General features: G+C 36.6%; 1 protein-coding gene across 1 annotated transcript in view; it reads right to left on the bottom strand.

The window, feature by feature from the left end:
* LOC140239470 (uncharacterized) overlaps positions 1-23,570 on the bottom strand; it is a 150,301-nt gene extending 126,731 nt beyond the window's left edge. The window contains exon 1 of the mRNA XM_072319307.1: positions 23,445-23,570. Coding sequence (XP_072175408.1) covers positions 23,445-23,492 — 48 coding nt within the window. The 5' untranslated portion in view covers positions 23,493-23,570. The remainder of the gene's footprint in view (positions 1-23,444) is intronic.
* Between the last annotated feature and the right edge of the window lie 2,055 nt (positions 23,571-25,625).

Here is a 25,625-nt window from a genome sequence, read left to right as displayed (position 1 = left end):
ACCCGCTGCATGCTATAAGGATTAGAACCAACACTTGCTGTCGGGCGAAAGCTCGGTGGTCTAGTGGAGATGACGCCTGTCCGGTGATCAGGAGGTCGTAGGTTCGAATCCTGCTCGAGTATGTACGCCCATGATTTTTTATCATGGCTACTACTAAAACACTGATCAATTCAGTGCTTATTTACGTCGATGTAGGGCAATTTGTCAATCAGTTGCAATGAAAACATCTCGACGGAAGAATTTCATGAATTTGAATAACAAAGCAGTACCCGCTGCATGCTATAAGGATTAGAACCAACACTTGCTGTCGGGCGAAAGCTCGGTGGTCTAGTGGAGATGACGCCTGTCCGGTGATCAGGAGGTCGTAGGTTCGAATCCTGCTCGAGTATGTACGCCCATGATTTTTTATCATGGCTACTACTAAAACACTGATCAATTCAGTGCTTATTTACGTCGATGTAGGGCAATTTGTCAATCAGTTGCAATGAAAACATCTCGACGGAAGAATTTCATGAATTTGAATAACAAAGCAGTACCCGCTGCATGCTATAAGGATTAGAACCAACACTTGCTGTCGGGCGAAAGCTCGGTGGTCTAGTGGAGATGACGCCTGTCCGGTGATCAGGAGGTCGTAGGTTCGAATCCTGCTCGAGTATGTACGCCCATGATTTTTTATCATGGCTACTACTAAAACACTGATCAATTCAGTGCTTATTTACGTCGATGTAGGGCAATTTGTCAATCAGTTGCAACTGGCAACTTGTTGAAACATATCTAAAGGTGGGATCACATGCTTATACACTGGGATAGATACTCAAGATTGTAATTGTGGATCCTGTATTGTGAACTGCACTCCTTAAAATACAAGGCACAGTATTGCTTTTATTGCCTATTTTTTTCCTCCTGAATGATTTGAGTATATAAAGTAAATCATTGACATACATCTCGATTCAAAGATATGCCAAAGATCCTGTTCCTAATCTATGGGCAATGAGGGAAAGGGAATCTTAAGTCATCAATCTATGAATAACATGTAAGTTGTTATTGGGAACATACTGCTATTCCTACTGCGCAAATGCTTATAAAACCAAATTGCTGCTTCCATTCATTTTCCTGGTCAATATAAATGTATATTTATGTTGTGTTTTTCTTTGAGGTATATTGCTGCATTTAAAAAAAAAGGACAGGATGGCAAAGAGCATGTAACTCATAAAAGGACCCAGAGGGGGGCGGCCCAGCCCCCGGCACATGTCCCCCATTTTTTTTTAAAACAAAATAAATAAAAAGAAAATATGAAAAGGACCTGGGCGCTCTTTTTAATTTTTGAAGAAACCATCTTTGTCAGCCGAATTGTAGTGGCAGCAGAAAATTGCACTGAAGCCTTTTTTTTTTTTGGGGGGGGGGGGGGGCTTGTCAGCTGATGAATCCTGGAAGTGGAATGAGGAATGGAAAAATTGCGTGCTGAAGCGTTTTTTGTTTCGTTTTGTTTGTTTGTTTGGGTTTTTTTTTTTTTGCTTGTCAGCCAATGAAACCCGGAAGCGGCGCCAGAAATATTTTTGCCAACCCCCCCCCCCCTTTTCGGAATTCCTGGATCCGCCCCTGTAACTTTACTATGTTCCATTTAGTGTTACCCCCTCTTACTCCAATCAAATATTATGTGCTTTGTTTGGAAATGAATGAATTACAGCGGTTGGTCTCTATAATGTCTCACACGAAATCAGAAAATGTGGTTCTCATTATTATGACCATACTACCTGGATTAATCATCAACCTGCGCTGACGTGTTTCAATAACAGGGTACTGGCACCAGGTCATAATCTGTTCACACAAATGTAAAAGAGTGTAAACGTTGTTGTCATTTTATTTCTCTATAACTTTGAAGCATATTAATGCTCTTCTGGACTTAAACTCATTGTAACATGAATAGCTCACAATGCAAGTCAGACTGTCTAGGAATGATGGCAAGTTGTTGGAAGAGTACAAGGGTCAACATGTGTCTGATGGGAGCCGAGGAGGAAGGACCAGGGGCATTGTGGGTACTTGACGAGGGCGCCGTGACGCATGCCGGCATGGGCGGCATGAGGACGACTGTAGGATATGACTCAAGCACGCTCTGCTATAGTTAACCACTGGGAGATGGCTGGATGGAAACAGGCTATACAAGAGTGCACGGCGACCAAACAAATCCAAGCAAATGATTTGAAAGGGAAGTGAAGAGAAGGGAAAGTGGAGGGAGGGGGGTATAGATAAATAGACAGACAGACAAACAGACAGACAGACAGGACAGACAGAGTAAGAGGGTAGATATAGAGAAGAGGCAGAAGGTAACAGGCAGAAAGATATATGAACGAGAGAAAGGAAGAGTGAGGGAGAAAAAAGAAGAATACAGGCAGAAGGTGAAATGAATATGTAGACTAAAAAAAAAAATATATTTTGACATAGAAAGAAAGGGCCAGGAGGAAGACGGATAGAATGTTGAATAGATCGACTGAAGCAGATGAAGAAAAAAAAAATGAAGGAAATAATGGAATACATGAAAACAAAAGAGACACAGACCGACAGAGTAAGGAGATGATGAAAATGAAGAAACTGATTTTAAAGGGGGATATCAGAAGGCAAAATGAGAAGAAGAAAACTGGAAGCATAAAGACACATAATACAAAGAACATGGGAGGAAGAGAGATCAGAGAAAGAGATACATGATTAACAAATTACAGAAAATGTGACATCATGAAAAGTATTGATTAGATAGGATTTGATGGGGAGATCATGGTTGTGGGTTTCCTGCATCACCTGGGCAACCTATCTTCCAGGCAATCTTTTACCCTTTACTGACCAGCTTCTCCTGGTTATCAGTTAGTCAAGAATAAAATTGCATCATCAGTACAAACAATTTGATGCAGGATTAACCCCTGGATTAAAGAAGAAAAAGAAAAGATGTTGTTACATCTCACTGTCTATGTAGCATCTAAAGTTAGAAAAGGAAATCTCATTCTTACTCACATGCTGCTATGGTTACCTTACATAGAAAAAAAACCCATAAAACAAATGTAACCAAAACTCACATGATGGAGGAATTTTCAGTTCTTCCCTAAATTCTGTGTCTGATATACTGGCAAAGAAAATGTTTAGATAATATACAGCAGCAACATTGAAAACCACAAATAATGTAAAGACCAATACATGGAATTGGTGAACAGATTCTTAACCTGAGATTACCAATCACAGTAAGTTGAATTATTACCATGAGCTCAGAGTTTATTATTTGGTTTCCATTTAGCATGCTCAATTGGAAAAAAAAAAAAAAAGAAAAGAAAAGAATAATGCATTGATTCCTGACTAAATAAAGGACACTCTGTTAAACTATAATGCCTAGTGACAGAACACTCCAATTTTAGCACAGCTCTTCAACCGGTCCTGGAAATAGCACCTAAATTAAGTGCCATTAATTTCAAGGAACTCCCCAATAATGATTATTTAGGCTTTTGAGCCCATTAATTGAGAGCTGTTCATGAACAAGGCAATTCTATTTTTGGTCGTCGAAAGACGACGATATAATGTAAGTTAGAAGGAGGCAAGCTGAGAATCTTACACGTATTCATGCCATACAGTAGCACAAGATACATTGTGTTTTCTTTCAAAATGCAACACTTTCAGTTTGTCCAAATGTTAAACTCATTCAGTAAATCATATACAAAGTACTATGCCAACACAATCACCAAAGCTACAGTATGAATCAATTACAATACGCAAACTTCATTACTTTAATTTATGTCTTTTTAACCCGTTGAGAACGAGTCGCGAGTATACTCGGGCAAGCATCTATGGGAAATTCATGTTGTAGCAAAATCAAACTGTCCTCAACAGGTTAACAGAACCATAATATTTCAAGAGTATTGATATAGACTGTGATTATGTACCCTTTGCAAAACAGTATAATTTGCACACTTTATAGACTATATTTTTCCAAAATAGTACATCACATCTGATATATCTATGATCATTTGAAATTTCAAAAAAGAATTGTGAAACAAACATAGTGAAACAAAAAAAAACTTTGTGAAACAAACTTAGTGAAACAAAAAAAAAATTTGTGAAACAAACACACACTTTGTGAAACACAAATACAGACACAGTTGATCACAGTGGATAGGGGGGTTGGTCTCATGAACACTTGGAAATCATCCGTTCCCAATATTTCCTGCAACGTACACTCTCTTTCACCTCCAATTAGTGAATACCTATGGAGGGCTTATGTGGGTTACCACCTGAATTCCAGGGCTAGCACATTTGAGAAAACTTTGCCCCTTTAGCTGTCACCATAGATTCAACAGAGATGACAGGTGGACGTGACAGGCTGCAGCCATTGTGAATGATTATGATACAGTGGTCCCCGCTTAATGAGGAGGGTCTTCTTCCATTTAAGCTGAGCTCCCACTTAAGTGATGGACTGGTAATAACCCATGTAAATCACACAACATGAAGCGCGGTATGTGGGCATCACTAAACCATACACAGTTGTTAAAAACAACCAATATCCACGGCAACAAGTATAAACCCACCATGACACAGAGAACGAAAAGGCTGTATCTCCTACTACCCAACTGCAAACGTTAAGGGGTTAATGTTAACTGCAACTGCTACAGGAAATTAAATCCTTGTGATTATTTCTGAAGATGTACTAATCATTTTTAGACATTAATGATGGGCAATGAAAGTGCTTCAGTCAAAATATGTCCTGGTAAAGTGGTCTATGGTTCTGATTAAACTGTGAAAACAGCACATAAAAAGTAACACTGAATTATTTTGCACTTAATTAAGCTGGGTTCCTGTTAAAGAGGCTCCTGATTATCAAGGGAGCATTGTATTTGAAACTTCTTTCGGTGTCTTCAAAGTACAGATATCAGACTATCATGATTGTGTACGTCACAGTTGATCAATAGGGAGCTTTAGATTTTGACGCACGGACGTTTGAGCCGACGCTTGCGCTGGACGTTCTCCTCTCCCTGCGTCGTGTGGAAAAGTAGCTTTAGATTACGCTGGGACGCAACGTATAAAAAATGAAATCGCGCCCCCATATGATCAGTGCATGAAGAAGCTCTCTACGTCGCAAACTGTGCGGACGTGAAAATAGCCCAGTACGCGTAGTGAAAAACTCAGGCGACGCAAGCTAAAAATAGATTGACTTTACGCGCGCTACTGCGCACGCTCAGAACTTGTTTTTTTCCTTTGAACGTCCGCGCGTCTAAAATCTAAAGCTCCCTAATGTATAGATATGAGGTAGAGGGAAAGGGGGGGGGGGAGGAGGTATGGGAACCAATCTTGGCTAGCTACCAGCTTTGGTTGTATTTGTCATACTGGAAGATAATGATGCTGAAATGTGGCCAAAACAATACAGATCCCAGGCAGTGATATGCTGGTATAAAATCTCACAGTCATATACAAACACTACAGACACACAAAAGATATTTCAGGCCATATATTTCTAGAAGGTACTCTTACGATCATGATGAACATGCCAACAGCAATAAAAACATCAAAACCACACCAAATCTATAGAAGAATAACTCTTTCAGGAGATATGAAAAACTCAAGATTGACTCTGTTGACCCATTAATTGAGTGGTTAAAAGGTTGAATGCAATCCAAATATCTCATTTTTTTAACAATTAGTACAATGTTATCAAGACTAGATATGAAAATAGCACCACAATGTTGTACACATTGTCCCTAAAATAGTTTGTCATGTCATACTTGAAGTTTCCAAAACAGTTTAGAATCCTGCAATGTGCATTTACTATTAATAATTGCTCAATTCAACAACAACAACAACAAAACAAACACAAACATATAAACATGCATTGGGAGTATTTTCATGCTAGTTTCAGACTTTACATAGCACTTCCATCATTATATTTGAGCCTATAATATGACAGACTAAACATTTATTACAGGTTAGAGTTGCAAACACTGCATATTGGCACTCTATACCAATAACATTAAATGAAACCAAAACCCAAAGAGCAATGTGAATTGAGTGAAAGCAGCAACATTAGTAGAACACATGATCAGTGAAAGTTTGAGGAAAATCGGACAATCGATGCAACAGTTATTAATTTTTGAAGTTCTGGTGTTGTAATGACTGGATAAGGAGACTACTAGACTTCACGATGTCATGTGTGGACAACAATATATTAAAGAAAATAAGAATTTCACAAAAATTCATTTTCATGAAAATTACACATTCCATCAGCTTGATACTAACATATAAAGGGTAGTAATCATTCCCCCTGCTTTCTGACAACGGTTAGTGAAGTGCTCTTTCATTACGCTAAAGAAGTGAAGGCATGTTGAATTTTCTTTATATTTTCTTTATATTGTAGTCAAAATAATATGTCATAAACTCAAGTAGTCTCCTTATCCAGCAGTTTCAACACCAAAACTTTTAAAATTCCTGACTTTTGCATTGATGGTCAGATTTTCTTTAAGTTTTCACTGATAAGAGTGTAATCTCTGCGGACATGTAATATAGTATGAGACTGCTCTGTTCATGAGGCATAATTACTCAGTCCTATGGTTTATCCTCCCTTGGTCTCTTGATTAGAGAACTTCCGGTCAACACTCACCGACTGACCACAGCATGTATCATGGTCATATTAATATCCCGGTAGGGGATTACCGCTTGCCGTTCACTGACATGATACCCTGGCTCGTCATGCTCCCTTATTGCGCTCATGCCAGGTCAAGAATTGGATGGAGCAGCAGCCTGTGCTACAACGTTTTTGAGGTTGTCTACCTTTACGTGTGTGAACACATGTGCATATTGGTATGGGTGGGGTATGAGAATGGGGAAGAGTATTGTGGAGGTTCTATACTGTAAGTACAGTGAACCTTGCTTAAGTCGACCTCGCATAAGTTGAATAATCGCCTATAAAGTCAAAGGTCTTTTCAAGTCCTCTTCTCTTTACATTCTATTGCTTTGAATCCCTCGTAAGTCAAATTTTCTCTAAGTTGAAGCTATTTCTTCAGTCCAAATAGATTTGATTTAGGCAAGGTTGACTTTATTCACATGTAATTCAACTTGTCCACTGTGACCATTCACAGGAAATACAAAATATGGTCATTCCAGACAGGTTCAATGCAGTTAGCCATTATTTAATTTTTCCTTGCCTATTATATACACTTGTACTACTAGATATATGTATACATATCTATCATATGGAGTCATATGTGTCTGCAAATCCAACAGCCCCTTCCAACAATCGGCAGTTGCCTCAGTTGAAGAGAAGTATTAATCAGCAAGGTGCTGCGCACTGCTGGGTAGTTGCTGTGCACAGTTGCCAGTCATTCAGAAAAAAAAAAAATTGCTTAAATATGATAATCACATAATAAATATAATAATCACACATTATGGGATGGGTGGATATGGGAATGAAATGAGTACAGAAAGAATAATAACCTGCATTGTCAGAAATAGATTCATGATATAAGAAGATTTTGATCTGAAAATACCCACTAAGTGAGATGGAGGCGGTAGCCTTCTCACCTTCTCATCCTTAACCTGTTGAGGACATTTTGATTTTGCTAAAACATGCAGTTCCCATAGACACCTGCGCGAGTATACTCGGGACTCGTCCTCAACGAGTTAAGGTGGTGCTGAAGATAGTTTCAGTGAGTTACCAATATGATGCATGTTCAAGCTTCCTCACTTGGCAAACAAGAAAGGCACATTAACACATCAATGAGCCAAACCAACAATACAGCATATTAATGCCAAATGATAAAATTTAAAAAAAAGTCAAACAAACAAACATTCACGAAAAGAAAATGTATGGGCGCAAATGAGCCTAGTCACATTGACTCTGTAAGAATTGTTCGGGAGCACTAGAAGATTAACCAGTTGAGTACGGACTGATTTTTGCTACAACACGCATTTCCCATAGACACCTGCCCGAGTATACTCGGGACTCGATCGCCCTCAACGGGTTAAAGCCGAGAATTAAAATCATCTCAGCCCTTGACTGCCCCCTCTCCCCACCTGCCTTGTGAACTCATCCTATTTCCAAATTGATCACATCCTGCTGCTTAGCAAGAGGGAAACAAAGTATATAACCAACAAATAAAATGTACATCTAAATGATTGCTAAGTTTCATTTACACCATAATCCATTTTCTCCAGTACAAAAGATGAAAATGTGTGCATGCACCCATGGATGGATACTGCAACAAAACAAACTGCTCCCAAAGATTTGCTGCACTCTCTTTTCTTCTGAATCAATTAATTGGGATAAGATATATATGGGATACTTTCAAAAGATGTTTACAAGAAGAAAGAAACAGACTGCCTGATGAATTCCATTTTGGCCAGGTGTCAAGCTGCGACAAGAATAGACCACCAGTCACTGATACAGTACTAAGTTTAGTATTTAAGTGCCAACAAACCAATGCCACTGTTGTTAAATCCCTGATTTTATGAACACATGTGCCTACTGACTTCAAACTTTTCTATAGACAGCAAGGCCTCATGTGTTCTTAAGTTATAGTAAGCTTTGAAAACCAAAAAAAAAAAAAATACTATACAAAAATGTCTTCTACAAAGATATATACATATTATTTTCACTCATTTTGCAGGGCACTGAAGTATCAAAAAGGGATAAAATAGGAAATATGTGTAACATGAGAATGATTCTAATGATATGCGTAAGTTTTGGTGAAATACACCAGAGCAAATTGTGAACATCCATGACATCAATCAATGCATGTGGTACTTGTGTATGCACATACTAGTGAGGATGCACTAGTGAGGATGCACTCGAGCATAAACAGTGCAGTCATAACTATTATACTACTGGGCCCTGTTTCATAAAGCTGTTCGTAAAGTTACAAACAACTTATGAGCGACTGGTGATCAGTTCTGATGTGCTATACTTATCAGAATTTCAATAATTCAACGCAAGAACTGATCACCAGTCGCTCGTAAATTGTTCGTATCTTTACAAATAGCTTTATGAAACAGGGCCCTGGTCATTTAGCGTGAACAATAGCAGAGGTAGACTTCAGGTTGTCAACTAATCCCCCTCATTCGGTGCCTTATAAAGACTCCCTTTACAATATAGCAAGTCACTCAATAAAATGCAAACAACCTTGGGGAATGTTTCCCAATTCAGTATTTGATGTAACCACGTCCCATAAAGGACTGGCAGCCTCCTGTTGCTATGGTGATCTAGCAGTTGTGTGTCTCTGACAAAACAATTGTTTTGTAATACATGCCAACTCTGGGTGGCATCTATCAAGTATTATTATAAAGAAAAGACAAACATTCTATGTAGTCATGATAATTGAAGGCTATAGGTATGTTTCTGTTTGCATCAGCAAAAAAAAAGAACAAAAAACAAACAGCAATCAAGAATCAATGCACTGAGTGATCTTTCTTTTACGTGATAAATCAAAGAAATCTAGCATTGGCTTTGATGTCTAATGAAAGTTGTCATGATGACATTCTGCAATGACAAATTATGTATGATGTACATGAAGAAGATGCAAATTGTGCACTTATGGTTTTGCAGTCACAGCTATAGTATAGCCTTACAATCACATAAAAAAAGGGATACATCCTAAGTTATAATGCTTACTGTTTAGCAAAGAGCAATAATCTGAGACATGAGATCACCCCTAGAGCATAATCATAAAAAGAAAAATAATTATATGTTGATATACATGTATATTGATATGAGCATCATCAAAAAACATGTTTGGCATTTGAAATTGCCTTATAACAGTGCGGTCCCATTATATCAAATTATGTTACATTGGAGTAAGAATTCAGGTCCCCCAAATTATGATGTACATATCTTTATACACTTTATTTGTTCACCAGTAATGACAATTTGATAAAACAAAAGGAAAAATGCAGATCTGGACCCCATTTCATAGAAGATGTTAGGATGGCAACTCTTGCTGGAATGGCAACTTCCAGTAGCAACAGCCAATCAAGAAGCTGCATTCTTGCCATTACCATGGCAATTGCGATTCCAGCAAGAGTTGCTATCATATCAACTTTTTATGAAATGGGACCCTGGATGACTTTATAATGACGGGAGTCCGGATTTTTGACACACATCCTTCAATGATATTGACGGGAGTCACCTGTATTATGATTTTTTACATACATCCTTCAATAATATTGATATGTACATCCATTAAGATATTAGACCACTCTATAGTATAATGGAATATCTAGAACAAACAGAAAAATATTGTATAATGCTATCAATATTCAAAGGAAATTGTTGTACAATACTCACCACTTAAGTGGGTAGTGTCTGGCAGAGCATTTCTTACCCCATTAAGTGGAATGCCTAATTCTGGGAAGCATATTGATTCATTTATAATGCAGATACCACATACTAATCACACATCTCTCTGCATCAGACCCACAGCATGGCACGTCACTTACAGCCACAGCTCATCTAAAGTCACACAACCACCTTAGTGTCTGCAGCATATTTTGTGAATAATCTGCATGCCACATGATGTCTCCATGCATGAATTACTTGTACATTTAAAAAAACATAAAAAATCAGTATTGAATCAGTACTGTAGAAAACCAGTCAATAATGATATAGCAATACATACCTTTCTCCTGGGCAACCGTGGCATGGCTGATTATATCTTGAAGTGCTTCTTTCTTTGCAATCACACAAACCTTCAAAACTATTATATCCAACTGCAATTCACTGCATATTCCATAGAGGGATAATCACAGTTTAATGAAGAAAATTTGAGGTTTTGAGATGTTTTCACGGCACAATAATGATGGTAGTTCTTTAAGTGAGCAATCTTCAAGATATCAGCAAATGAAGACATCAGTTAGAACAAAAAGGGCAGTTCCGTTGTAAAAGACGGAAAAGGAAGTTCAAGTTTGGCACTGGGTTATTGAGAACTGGCCAATATCATATTTTTATAATGTGTTATTTTTGAGCTGTTGCTTTTGCTAACCCTAGCGCAAATGACCATGAATGGATCCAAGAAGTGATCATCATACAGCCATGTTAAATCAGAGGGTATCCTTTTAGCTCACAACAATAGTTCAAAAATAAATAAAGCACACAGTCTCTTGAAGGGCGAACCCTTAGAAAATTGCCTGTTTCGCGATAACTTCAGTCGCCCTACATACAACAAAGTTCACATTACTCTATGACAGGATTTCTAGAGCACTTTCCCACTTTCCCTATCTCTGATGTAGAGCTGTCCCTAAACCAATTCTGTCCAGTCAAGTAGGGTTGGGAGGGGGGGGGGGCTGAGAGGAGGGGTATTATCATGTGGACACTAAGAACACCTGTTCCAATGACTAACTGGGAGGCAGAAAGGCACTCATAGTTAGGCCACTGGTTTTAATTGCTTGATTTTGATACGGGGGGGGGGGGGGGGGGGTTTAAGAGTATTAAGGACATGAAATGGACTTAATAATGGACTGATAAGAGTGATACTCCTCTTTTGCTCCAGTGACACCCTTAATCCCTTACATACTGAATTCTGAAATGTGTATAGACTTAATATGCAGGCCACCAGGTTCCAGTAGGGAATGGACTATCCTGCTATTATTTGCCATTTCATTATTTGTCATAAAGAAGAATGGGGACAAGGGGAAAAAAAACTTTGCTCTTGACACAGCTCCAGCTCTTTTGAATACAAAAATCTGAATTTTGTTTGATGATTTTTTTTTTTTTTTTTTAAAGAGAATGCTTTGATATTGCATGGTGAACAAGAACGGTTCCTCTAGGGAGCTTCGGTAGAAATCTATATCATCATATAACATATTTTCAACATCTCAGTTCACAAGAGTAATGCACTTTAAAAACCTTCATTCATAGCGTAAATAAAATCAAATTACCATTTGTTATAAAATCGAAGAGCATTAACATGTTCTTTACTTTTGTTTCTGTTACTACAACCATTTTATACTTGAATCTAGAATAAATATCAATGCCTGATTTGATTTCTTTTTTTTTTTTTGGGGGGGGGTTATTTCTGTTTTTTGATTGATTGATTGATTGATTGATTGATTGATTGATTGAATGATTGATTGATTGATTGATTGATTGATTGATTGATTGATTGATTGATTGATTGATTGATTGATTGATTGATTGATTGATTGATTGATTGATTGATTGATTGATTGATTGATTATGTTTATTTACTTATTTGATTATTTATTTATTTACTTACTTATTCATCTATTTATCTATTATTGGTGGGGGAGGAGTCTTAAATCTATAAATATTGCAATTACAATGATATGTATTGACATTAATCAAACACCTCAGTGAAATACATGAGAAATTAAGTGTGCAATCACTTGTGAGTGTGTGTGTTGTTTTTTTTTTTTGACTTATGATACTTACTCTCAAAGTATTGTGGCACACAGGTACACTGTATTTGATGCCAATTTGAGACACTGCCCAGGAAACTCCACATACCACTGGCATAGGATTATATTTCTCAAACTGAGTCAATTCTAGCATTGTTTTGTGTCATCTAGTGTATGTATGAATAGATAAGTAATAGTAGGAATAAGCTATTCCATACCTATTTGTACTACATAAATGTTGATTTATGGAATTAAGTTTGCACACATATTTTTTGCCATGTGAGGAAAAAACCGGGGAAGCTTCTGCTTGGCTGTCAGGAACACCATCTGTTATAAAGGTATGTGTCCATTCTGAGTGCTGTACATGTAGTAAACCAATCTCTCGTATGTAAGATAACAAGAGATTCACACATTCCTGTCAATAGATGGCACTATTCAAGTGTTGTCAGTTGTAGACTTTGAGAATGTTAACTCATGCAACCACTGATGTAGGTTTATCTTTCTCAAACTGAGTCAATCCTAGCAATGTTTTGTGCCATGTAATGTTAAAGCATTTATGCCAAGGAAAGAATATCTTTTCTCTGTTCTTCCTGTTTGTGTAGCATTAAAAATTTGCTCTAGTTTCACTGCAATTCCTTTCAATGTTCATTATTTTCTTAACTACTCACTCTACCCTCAATTCCTCATTTCATATCATATTATTATTATTATTATTATTATCATTATTATTATCATTATTATTATTATTATTATTATTATTATTATTATTATTATTATTATTATTACTTTTATTATTATTATTATTATTATTATTATTATTATTATCATTATTATTATTATTATTATTGATGTTGTTATTGTTATTATTTTTGTTATCTTTATCATCATTATTATAAATATTATTTTTTTTTTACTCAACTAAATTCTCCTTTCCATGCTACACTCCTTACATCAAACAAAACAAACTAAATGTATTGTTAGTTCCATGATCATAAGAATATAACTGAAATGCCATGCTTGTATTTTGCATCTTCTATGATTTGCTACTGGATATACCAAAAGTGTTTCCTTCACTGCAAATTTTTTGCTTAATCTTTGCTGCACAATGAGTGTGATATGACTTTAACCTGCTATTTCACAGCATTCTGAACTTAAGAATTACAAATGTGAATCTACGTGTAATGAATACAATTGATAATGTATGAACATTAAGATTAAGATTTAATATTCATTATTGAAAATAAAGAAAGCACTCAGCACATATGATTCTAAATTTGCAATATCTGCAAAACTGTGATGTCACCCCAAGATTTAGTTCATTTCAAAATGGTCACCGTCCTCTTTGTCACACAAACCGAGAAGCAGTGCAGACTGGCACATTATATGCATAAACGTGATACAGCAGTGTATGCACATACGACTAAAGAGGGCTCACTAGCGAAACTATCTCAATACACATTGAATGAGAACTCGATATGCATTGACAATCCAGCAAGTCTGTAGCACACTGAACTCGGTGCATACCATTGACAACTTCACTGTAATACAAGTCAATGACAGTTTTGAGTATAGCCATACTATTATGGTTAACCAGGCTTTGATTGAAGAATTGCAAAGAATGCTAGGACTGAGTACAGAGCAATCAACTTGAAATGAACACTTCTTTCATACACAATGTGCTCAGATCAACAAAAAATTATGATATGATTGAGATATCTTCCATTTTGTTTCATTTCATTTTATTTACAACAAGGTGTGAAAGGTTTTTAACCGGGCAAACAAATGCAATTTTTACAATTAAGATTACTGAATTGCCACCTGTGAAAGGGATGGGAGATAAGGACTCAGGCTTTAACTTTTTGTGACACACTAATTAGAAATCAGTTTTGAATACGAAATGTTAAAGAGCATACAATTCCAAAGGGAATTCAAAGCTCGTATTTGCTGAAAATCAATTTTGAAATGGCTGAGATATCCAAAAACAAAGTAAAATATAGTGATCCTAATGAAAGTTTGGTCACACTTTTTTTTTTTTTTCTTTGGATCACAATGTCTTGGATATCATATCTCAGCCATTTCAAAATCAATTTTTCATCAAATAAACTTCGAATTTCTTGTAGAATTATATGCTTTTGCATATTTCCTAAGCAGTTTCTCATTATCTAAAAAAAAAACATCCCAGAAACAATCATCATAAAAAAACACTGGAAACCTGAAGCCTCATCTCAATTGATACCGTACCATCTCTTTAAACTATCTTACAAGTTAGTTGATCACTACTGTACTACTATTAGGAGGAGCCTGTTGAGGGATATTAACCCAGAATTACAGACCTTCTACAGATCTGTATACTAACCCTCTATAAATGTGAATTGAGAACAAAAATAGAGCTAAGAATAACTCTCCTAGCATTAACAAGTATGCTATACAAGCTATACGATACTGTAAAAGTGGATATTTTCGCGGGACTAATTTTTCGCGCTAGGCCGGGTCAGAAGAGTTTTGCGTGTTTTTAATTCCGCGGAATCAAGACATCACGCACAGGAACGTATGGCAAGCAAAAATATTCGCGTGTTTTTATTTTCGCGCTAGTTTCTGGTTGCGCGAAAATTTCAGCACCGCGAAAATTTCCACTTTTACAGTATTCCTTTCAATATTAATTTGACACCATATAAGGAAATAGATTGCAAGACCTTGTCCATTGTAGAATATGGATTATTCTTTGATATGGTGGAATGGGGGGGGGGGGGGTGTGGTAGAGAGGATGAAGGGTTGAGGGGATAGAAATATTTTGTGTACCCACAAACACCGAAGGTGACCTAGATCGCTTGCTCGCTTCCCACTTTGTCACGACAAGCGGATGACACCCCCTCACGTTGCGCAGATGGACATGCTATTTACCACTTCGCCGTGCGATCAGTACTATGCCACTGATAACGGAGTGCCATGCCACCACCACTGACAGCAGCATCTCCGGTGCTCCTATGATGATGAGACGAGATTAGGCCCACACCAGGATGCGGTCCAGACGCGCCTTGAAGGTCAAAGAGGACCCGGGTCGGGTAAGGCGGAAGGGAGAGGGAGATAGGTCAGCAGTGATAGTTGAGACAGAGAGAATGGGAGAGATGTAGTTTGTGTGAGGGTGGGACAGGGAAGAAGAGAGCTAGAGCCCCTCAATGAAGCTGGTAGCTGCTTTCCTCCCCCTCCTTTTTTTTTTATTCTTTATGCATCCATGATGGAGTAAACCCCTTGTGTGCCACATTATTCTGAGACTGCAACGTAGGCAAGCTTTGGGAAAACATTCTGTTTTTCAGATCCATGCAACTTTTTATAGATTTTTGTTACCGTGGTCATGCACTAAGTGAAAATGTTGAGAAAATGCCAATTAAGATTTGCTACGGTGTTAATTTTATGACAAATCTATGATTATTTTTCTGTCAAATGACCAGTAGCTAATATATTGTCCAGGCATGACTTCTGCACACAAGAACAGTGACAGACACATAGAATTTTAGAAGCAAATGCTAATTAATGTTAATGTGAGAACTTGAATTGAAGTGTATGGGCAAAAAAAAAGGATTAATCAACGTCTTTACATCTTAGACATGAAATGACTGATGCAATCCAACTGCCATATATATCAGTGTTAGCACCAGCATTATGTTGATGTAAATAGTATGCTTTATACGCTCACAATATACAAATATATCAAACACATACTTTCTACCATATATGTGCTATCATTCCACAAACAATACATTGAGTGGCTTTCTTGTTTTCTTTGTTTTTCTGGCATTGTGTTGTAACAATTGAATCAGCTAAGAATGACATTGCTAGGTGGAGATGTTGAAAAATGTGTGACCTACAAGAATTACAGAAGGGCCTCTCATGGACATGTACTTCTCATTCTCCCCTCTCATTTTGACAATTTCATTCTTGGCAGATTCTATGTCTAAACGTGAGTAATGCTGTTAAACAATGATCGGATGCAATAGAAGAGAGAGGCGTGAGAATCACACACCCCCTTTCATTGTGATTGGTTCATTTCTCATGGGAGTGGACATTCTTATTACTAAACTGGGTCCAATCACTGTAGAAACATGTTTTTTTTTTGTGGCTACAGAGAAATTATGTGTGTGGATTATTATGTCTTTTTAAAGTAAATCGTTGTCTTTTGATGAATGAAAACACTCTGCAGGTGCATCAAGGAAGAATTTGCACAAGAAAAAAAATCTTGGCTTCACATAAAATGTGTAAATCATGAGCAAAACCAAACAAGAAATTTGTGTGATATTGGACAACATTTGTTATGAGTGAATAAGCCAATAATGTTTGATTCACAATTTCTGTCGAAATTTGATCATTCTGTCATGCTAAATTGAGCTAAGCCTGATCAGGATATGTATATGTAGGTCTCAAGAATTTAGAACCCACAAACATATATTGGTAAGATCATATTAGGTTAAGGATCTGCAATGACACAGTTTTACCACCTCTAATCAGAATAAGTCTGTAGATCAACAATTTCTGACTTGAAATAAGTGGTGAATGGATTTGATTACAGCTAAACAAAGTTAGAAGTAAAGCAGGCTATGAAGGGGAATCCTTTTGTAACACAAGGAATACCTGCCACATAAAGTATTGTGAAACAGAGATACAGAATATATATTGGAAAGGGGGAAAAAAATGGCAGAAAACTATACATAACAAGCTTTATATTCAGAATAAAACCCCCAAACCATACGATGACAGGCATCAAGTGTATGACCCTGTTGCTGACATGGCTTGAACCCTAGTCTAAGTTCATGTTTCCTGAATCAGGAATTCATGTGCTTAAATTTTTGGCCACATGATTTTATCAAAAACCCGATTGTGGCTCACTGACCTTAAGAAGCTATGACTTTATTCTCTCTCTCTCTCTCTCTCTCTCTCTCTCTCTCTCTCTCTCTATCTACCTCTTACTCTTTCTTCTCTTTCACTCTCTATATGTTTCTCTTTTTCTTTCTTCTTTTTTTTGGTAACAGAATGCCCACCCACATGAAGTTTGCTGTAACCAATATCTCTCATTCTTATAATCCCAAAGTAATCTTTGGCTTTACTCAATGGCTTCACCCACAGATTATCTGTCTGCCAGTGTGGGTTACAGCGCCAAGAACCTGCGACACTTCATCCCCAGCTCACGTAAGCCAGTGGTCGGGAGACAACCTCAGTGTGAGATATATCATTCATCAGCATGACGTTACTCCTCAAAGAAGTAGCGCACATCTCAGCAAATATGTGAGATATATGCTATATCCTTCTTGTTGCTGCAACAAGTTAACGGTATCTGTTTAGTCCAGTATTTTACAGTTGCATCAAACATATCAGCTATCATGAACACAATGTTTTTATTGGATGTTGAAAAAGAGCCAAATGAAAACCAAGCTATTCTACTTGTCTTGAGACTTGAGTATCAAGTTTCACATATCAAATTACGTATCATATTCTCAGTGAGGAACTTTCATGCATTTTGCACAATGCAATTTTAATGCAAAGCCATAAGCATCCAAATATCTTACTATATATTTCATACATATAAAATCATACTATTGTTGCTTACTGTAAAAGCTGTTATTTTCGTGTACAGACATTTTTGCAAATTAGGTCACAGATATTTTTGCAAAGATGTTGACACTGAGGCTATCTTAAGTGTACACCACTTTACTGTACATGGCAATGAATTTGCTTTTTGTTAAATTTGTGGCCCAACTGTGATTTGCAAAATATTCACAAAAATCAAACCCTTCTGAAAATTACAGCTTTTACAGTATGTGCTAACAGTCAGCAAAATTATTCACATGCAAATTTCACCTTACAGGACTAAGAAACAATTATAACAAAATTGAGCACTTCTTTTTTAATGTCATTTTTATGGCTTTTTGATGTGACTGTGAAGCCCCTCTGAATGGAATAATCACTATCAAAATGTTTTGAAAAACATTCCTACACCAGCTAATGAGAATAAAAAAAACAACAACTGACAATGTCAGGTAATTACTACATATCTACACACAAGGCTAAAACTAAATATCCATAAGAGATTTTTGCTAAGAAACACAGTAACATTTTGAAATGGAATTTAAAAATACTAAAGCTGGGTAAAGGTAATGAAGTACAGCAATACCTATAAAACCATTCTAGCAGACATTGTGCTTACTGTGGCAAAGGTAAAACATTTAATTCAATTTGCAGGGAGTCGATTTTTTTTTCCCACAAAGGAAGATAACTGCTGTTAATCATGAACTCTGCCCCTGCAATGGCTTAATCTGTGTTTCAAACTTTTTTTTGTCCTATTCTTTTTCTTGTCTTTTTTTTTTCTCTGCAGCCTTTTTAGCTCTTCCCAACCTAACTTAACCCACCATATCAGATTTTGACAGCATTGTAACAATTTGATACAGGGGCTTAACTCTGCAGGCAGCGACGGAAATTGCAGAATTACAGAAATTGGCAACAATCTCAGACTTGTTGGGGGTATAGGCAATCGCAGCATGAACAGTTGAGCAAAGAATTGCTATTTATAAACCTTTTGGAGAGATACAGTCAGATGCAATTGTGTGCAGTATGTGATATGTAACTTCTGATGATGGTCACATATACGCCCTTGCTATAACAATCACAACTCTATACAGATCCTGCCGTTTGGTAGGTTCTTAAGGGGAAAAAACTGCTGTAAGAATCAGAAATTCATAGATCTCCCTGTAGGTTCTCAAAGAAACATGATAAGATAATGAATTACATTTTGTCTATCATTACTGACAATGTCAATGACTGTCTCCAATGTTACAATGCACTACTATCATTACTTTTAAAATTACAACCAATGGCAAGAATAAAGATGAAAATATCAACAATGATAGCAACTTAAATCATTCCCGGTGCTATTAGCATTTGTAATGTCAGCTTCACAAATTGAATTATCAACTAGTGAATAATTTAACTCATTCAATTAATTGAATAATTCAACTACTGAAGCTTATATTACATACTGATGATGTTGGTAATGATAGTTTTACCATTAATACCATCAGTTATCATTACTGTTTTGCAATAGCTATTGTTGTTGTATTACTCATTCATGATTGTATACAATGCCCCTGACAATGAATAGTGTGTAATTAGAAATCTACATTTATAGTAATGGGTTGCACAACTGTGAAATGACACATAGTTCTTGGCTTATAAAGTGCCCTATCTACTTGAGCCTGCACTGTTGCTAATATTCTGCAAACCAATTTCTAACACTAAGGATCTAGGATTAACCCCCACAGCCCCAAGTTATCAGCATATCATAATTAGTAATAGCAGAGTTAATGGCCAGATGCCAGCTGACAGGTTTGTGGGAAAAATTCCCTCAACACTTGATATTCCCCCACACCCATTCCTGGTTCTCCTTTTGCAAAAGGATGTAGAGATGCATTATGGGTAAGAGGTCACGTGGCTGGAAGGATGTTCTTACGATAGTGGCTTCAACCTGCCAGTTGACACTTTCATACAAAATAGGCATATTCGGGCAAAATGAAGTACAGTGTATATCCTTTATCACACACATACAATCAAACAATTAAAAAAGAAATATATTTATTTACAAATACACACATGCAGCAGTGCACACACACACATGATATAAATTTATAAGATAATGATAATAATATAATGATAATGATATAAAAATACACTATGTATCTTTCTTTTGTCTATCCTTTGTATTTGTCTAATTACTTGGAATGCAAATCCAGTAGCAGGTGTATCTTCTATGATCAAATCTTCTTCAGATTATTCTCTGGTTACTACATAGTAATTTTAAGTGCTGATCATAAAGAGAACACATCATTTTGTGAAGGTAAACATATACAGAGTCACACAAATAAATATATGACAATCAAGATGGTTATTTCTCACAGTAATATTATGTCAAATGGACCAGGTCTATTGAACCATTCTTTGACAAAAACAAAAAAAATAGAATTAAAGACAAGTATATCTTTAAAAGAGAAGGCATAATCACATTTTTAGTATTTTGTCAATGAGTATTGAAAAGTCAGATTACTACCCATGTATGACACTTGCTTGTAAATTATGGCAAATTCTCTTTGAAATTAGGAACTTGTAAAGCAAGTAATGTGATGTCGCATTGCCATGATAATTTTTCTACTTACTCTTGAAAGTATATCAACAGAATACAGTAAGAACACATGTCCTAGCACAACTTAATGTTATTTAGCAACAAGGTACATAACTGAGAAGCTGTCATTCAAGACAAGATCAAGAATCTTGATTTGCAGGCAGAGCAATTATTCACAAGATTAAGGGACAAAAGGAGAATGTAATTTAATACCACACTTCCAACTTTACCTTCTATAAAGCAATGTTCATGGTTTACAAGCAGAGCGAGTATGGGGGCCATTACAGGAGCATGTCTTGAAAGGGGCAATGAAGCATCCATTCTGACCAGCCAATTAAAAAAGAAAAAAAAAAAAGGGAAAAATGCATGATCTCGCAAAAAGCTATTTGAAAAAAAATGGAGCGCGGCTATTCTACAGATGAACGCAATTTTCTAGCCTACAACAGCAGCTGTATGGTATTTGGCATTTTGTCTTTTTCATTCCTTTTCTTTCTTTTTTTTGTGACCGATGATGAAGTCATTCCCAAGATAGCCGGAGTCAAGATTACCTGGGGACCGAGGCACTGTATGGTAGCATTAAACTCGTCCTCCGTCGATGACAGAGGATCAAAGTGAGGAACAACCTCGTACTGTACCTGGTAGAAGGGACAGGAGGGGGAGGGGTGTGTCCCAGAACAGAGTACCATTCAAGCATCAATTATGATGTCATGTAACATATCAAAACAGACAGATTACTAGAGCCTTTAAAAGCATGTTGCTACATCAGTGGGACAGAAATGGATTAAGACAATCACTTTACCACAGCATCACGACTCATTTTCTTTACAGTGAACATAATATAAAAACATCACTTTCATACACATTGACACCATATTGGCACTTTATTAGTTGCCAGTTAATAGTTAATAACATGGTGCCCACACCAGTCTTCAATAGCTTCTCACACTTGTTTTTGCAACATTTAATCACCATGCCACACAGTCGCAAATTAAACTTTTATCAAGAATCTTTTATAAGAATGTTTATACTGGCCCGTTTCTCGCTGTTTCACAAAAGTATACTGGTGCCACATTAATGTAGGTGCAGCACAGTATGTGTGTATGTAACAAACACTAAACCTAGGCTTTTTCTACTTTATATCACTTGCACACAGATTTGGAAAATTCTGCTAGCAATTCTATGAAGTCATAAAATATAGTGGATCATGAAAGCAAAAGAATAGAAATCAATTCAAACTATTAGTTTAAAATGTTAAATCCAGATATGTGCTTAAAAAAATCATATTTGTTTGAAATGTACACATGTTCAACCTTATGAAAGGTGAGGCTGAACAAAAATTAATCACAATCCTATCACAAAGGATCATTTTGTAGTTTGACTGATTTGAATATGGTAATTATAATTTTTTTTATCAGTTATCAAGCATAACATTTTCTTTGCTCTGTCTGAAATGTACTATGTTTTGGTCTACTTTATGAAAAAATTTTTTAAAGCAGTGCAATAAATGTTTGGGCAATATACATGTATTTGCAAAGCATGTGCATTTAGATGAGAACACGGTTTATTGTTGATGTAAATAAGCTGCACACCGAAAACTGCATTTTTTTTTTTTTATTTCTGCATTTGAAAGTGAAAAATATGATACTCAAATCTGGACTGACAGACTGAACAGTATCAAATGAATTGAGAATGCTGTCATCTTCATTCAAGACCTGTGGGCATGACTGTACTGCATGGATTAAAACGAGATCAGCATCACATTTCGTTTTCTAGCTCAGGTTTCTCTTCTCGCGAGAATGGGTCGGTGTGACTTTGAAAAGTAACACCAAAAGCTTAGATCTTTAAAGGTTGCACGGATTACTCGTCTACTGTTCTGTTTCAAATGTGAGATCATCTTTAAAGGTATTCAACCATAGCATAATACCAATCATCACTCAGTTCTTTATTATACTGAATTAAAAAAAAAAAAGAAATGCAAACAAAACTTGATGGAAGAAAATGAAATTCTAGGTTCAGTTGGGTTCAATTCTGGTTCCTGTCAGAAATGTCCTTGAAATCTGGTCAGGAACACCCAAATTCTCTCATTAATGTCTTCCAAATATTCAACATTTCATTTGTAAAAGAGGGCTTATATCTGGTTAATTTTTAGATATCACTTTTATTTGGTTAGTGCTGTTTACAATGCTATATTCCTTCATGACACTAACCCACAGATTAAAATGCAAGACTCTTTAAAACTTGCCTAAAAGGGTACATTTACAAGTTGAACAAGACAGGGAGAATCTTATGATTATATTCAAACCCAAGAAAAATAGGCTTGAAAGCATGGGGAATCTATCCTGTCTGCATATGGCTGAAATCACCATGCTATTACATTCTATTAATCAAGTCTCTGCCACATGTAGTCACATGAAATTGTGTATTCACATTGAATAATATTTGATGTTCATTTTTCACACTGATCCATCAATACACCTCCTCAACTTAAATACCTCCTCATGGAAGTTACCACCAAAAAAAAAAAAAAAAAGCATTCATGTTCCAATCTTATTATGAACAATGCAATGTAATGCTACACTTTGATGCCTTTGCCTTTAAATGTGTAAAGTGAGTACTTGATTAGACGGGTGGGTAGCTCAACATATCATATTATCATCTAATCTTCTCTGGGTGCAGAATACTTTACACATTACTCATCACATGGCTGGGCATGGGATATTGTAAGAACATACTCCTAAACATTACTTCAACCAAAGTGCCTCATATTTTATTACTGTGCTTTATGAGTAATAAGTTTTTGGCTCTGTTCTCAATACTGGTTTGACAAACATAGCAATGATCTAGTCACATGTAAACTTAATATGAGAAGATATCTTTTGATCAAGAGCTGATTTAATGAGTTGGTAATTACCTCTGGTCCAAGGCAACTGAGGGCAGAGTTGAAATCATCGTCACCCATGGAGATATCAAAGGTCGGAGCCGGAATGTAGTCATCTTGAAAGATGTCAAGGACCACCGATTCATCAAGCTGGGCGGACATCTTCATTTGAGGAGGCGGAGGGAGTGAGAGAAACGGGGAGAAGAAACTGAGATCTTTAGACAAATATATCACTCTACAGAAAACTCAATATGAATTACTAAATGAATCATATGTACCACACATACAAATACTGCCATCAAGAATCACAATCACAAAAATGAGAAACAAACATTAACCCTTTAAGGAGAAAAGTTTGTGATTTCCAACTTCAGCGATGGTGTGCATTGCATTTCTGTACACAGGAGGCAATATTTATCAGTTCTTAGATTTGAAAAATTTTCTGTTTTCGTAACTGATGCTCATATTTTTTTTTTAATTGTTCCCCCTCACGCACACACACACACAAACTCTGACTTTCATAACAACATAACAATAGGCCTACTCAGCATGAAAAACTTTCACTTCAGACATACATCTTCTTTACCTAGCACTTACAGTGTATATAACCAAAAAATGTGGCATTCTGTCTAGTATGTGCGTCAGTAGGACCGATGTGTTGTAAAGCACCTGCTTTAGCAACTGTTGTTCGCTGATGTGCAGAACTCTGTGTCTACACAGTTGCGATCTGCTTTGATATAATTTTCACTGAGGATATTGTTGCTTTTGTTTCTTCCCTTTCTTCTTCTCAGGTGCAAGGCGGAGGGGTGTTATAAGTGCACAATGCAGCAAACAAAACTCTTCAGCATATCCAAGTAGAAAGTTACTCATCTGTCCTAGGGAATCCACAGACTGCAAACTTCTCAGTATCGTTCCATTAAAGACAACGGTGAAGATTTGGTTGATTGTTTATCCTTAAAATCTGCGTAACAAAGAATGGCAGCTATACAGCAAAACTGCCATGAAAATACAAGTGTAGCCCAAGCAGAGAGTAAGACATCCAACAAATCAAGAATATGGTACAAAGCATCCTCAACACTGATGTCTCCTTTGATAAGGCTATTTACACACAATATACAAAATGATGGCAGTATGTACAGACATGTTGAACACAATGTATTCAACGTGCTTCTTTCACACACTTTACCCCGTCTACAGTTTTTGCTCAATATTCAGAAATGATATCAATTTCGAAATAAGCTGTACCTGATTGGACACGCGAGGAAAACGTGCTGCGGGGTCTGCACCTCTAGATTTTGATGGCTTTGTGAAGCAAAGCATGATCTCTTTCGTTCAGAATGAGTAATGCCACATGAAACTGCAATACGCATGCCACAAAGGCACTGGAGAAATAGGACACCCTCCTGCCCAATAAGCTAATTAAGTTGTCAAAGTCTTAAAGCTAGAAGCTCTCCCCTACAGGCCCTTTCATTCTCATACCACTTTCTTGGTTGATTCCATAAATTGATGCTACTGTATACTGTATACGCCATATATTTAGCGAGTCTAAATTTTCGTGAATCGGGACTTCCCAACGATTTCGCGAGTGGTTAAATTCGCGACCGTGGAGTACTGTACTGAACAATGAAATGTATACGTGTGCGTCACATTCATATCGGGATCAGAGTCATTATTTTCGCGTGTCTTTAATTTCGTGAATAGCACCTGACTCACGAAATTTGTGAAAATAAAAACCTCGCGAAATATTCGGCGTATACAGTAAGTGGATATTTTTGCATTGTGGAAATTGTCACACATTTCTACGATTAAAAACTAGCATGAAAAAAACAGCCAGCACACAGATCTTTTGCTTGTTATATATAGCACTATTCTATTTTTCGATTCCGTGGAATTAAAAACATATAAAATTTACCTTATCCGGCCGAGCGTGAAAAATTCCTCACGCAAAAATATCCACTTTTACACTATATTCGCACACACTAAATTTCGAATATATCAATCTCACTGATAAATGATATCTGTGTTCCATTTCCTTGTTTTAATTAGTTCTCACTCATACAGTGAGTGAACTTTATTCTGAAATTTAGATATTTTCAGAAAGCCAAATAAAGGTTAGTCCATATAACTAGACTTAAAGGACAAGTTCACCTTCACAGACATGTGAATTGAGTTAATGCAGCAATATTAGTAGAACACATCACTGAGAGTTTGAGG

The sequence above is a fragment of the Diadema setosum genome, chromosome 2 (assembly GCF_964275005.1).
Source record: "Diadema setosum chromosome 2, eeDiaSeto1, whole genome shotgun sequence".
Classification (NCBI taxonomy): Eukaryota; Metazoa; Echinodermata; class Echinoidea; order Diadematoida; family Diadematidae; genus Diadema; species Diadema setosum.
The sequence above is the reverse complement of the archived record's forward strand: the minus strand, read 5'-3'. Positions and strand labels throughout refer to the sequence as shown.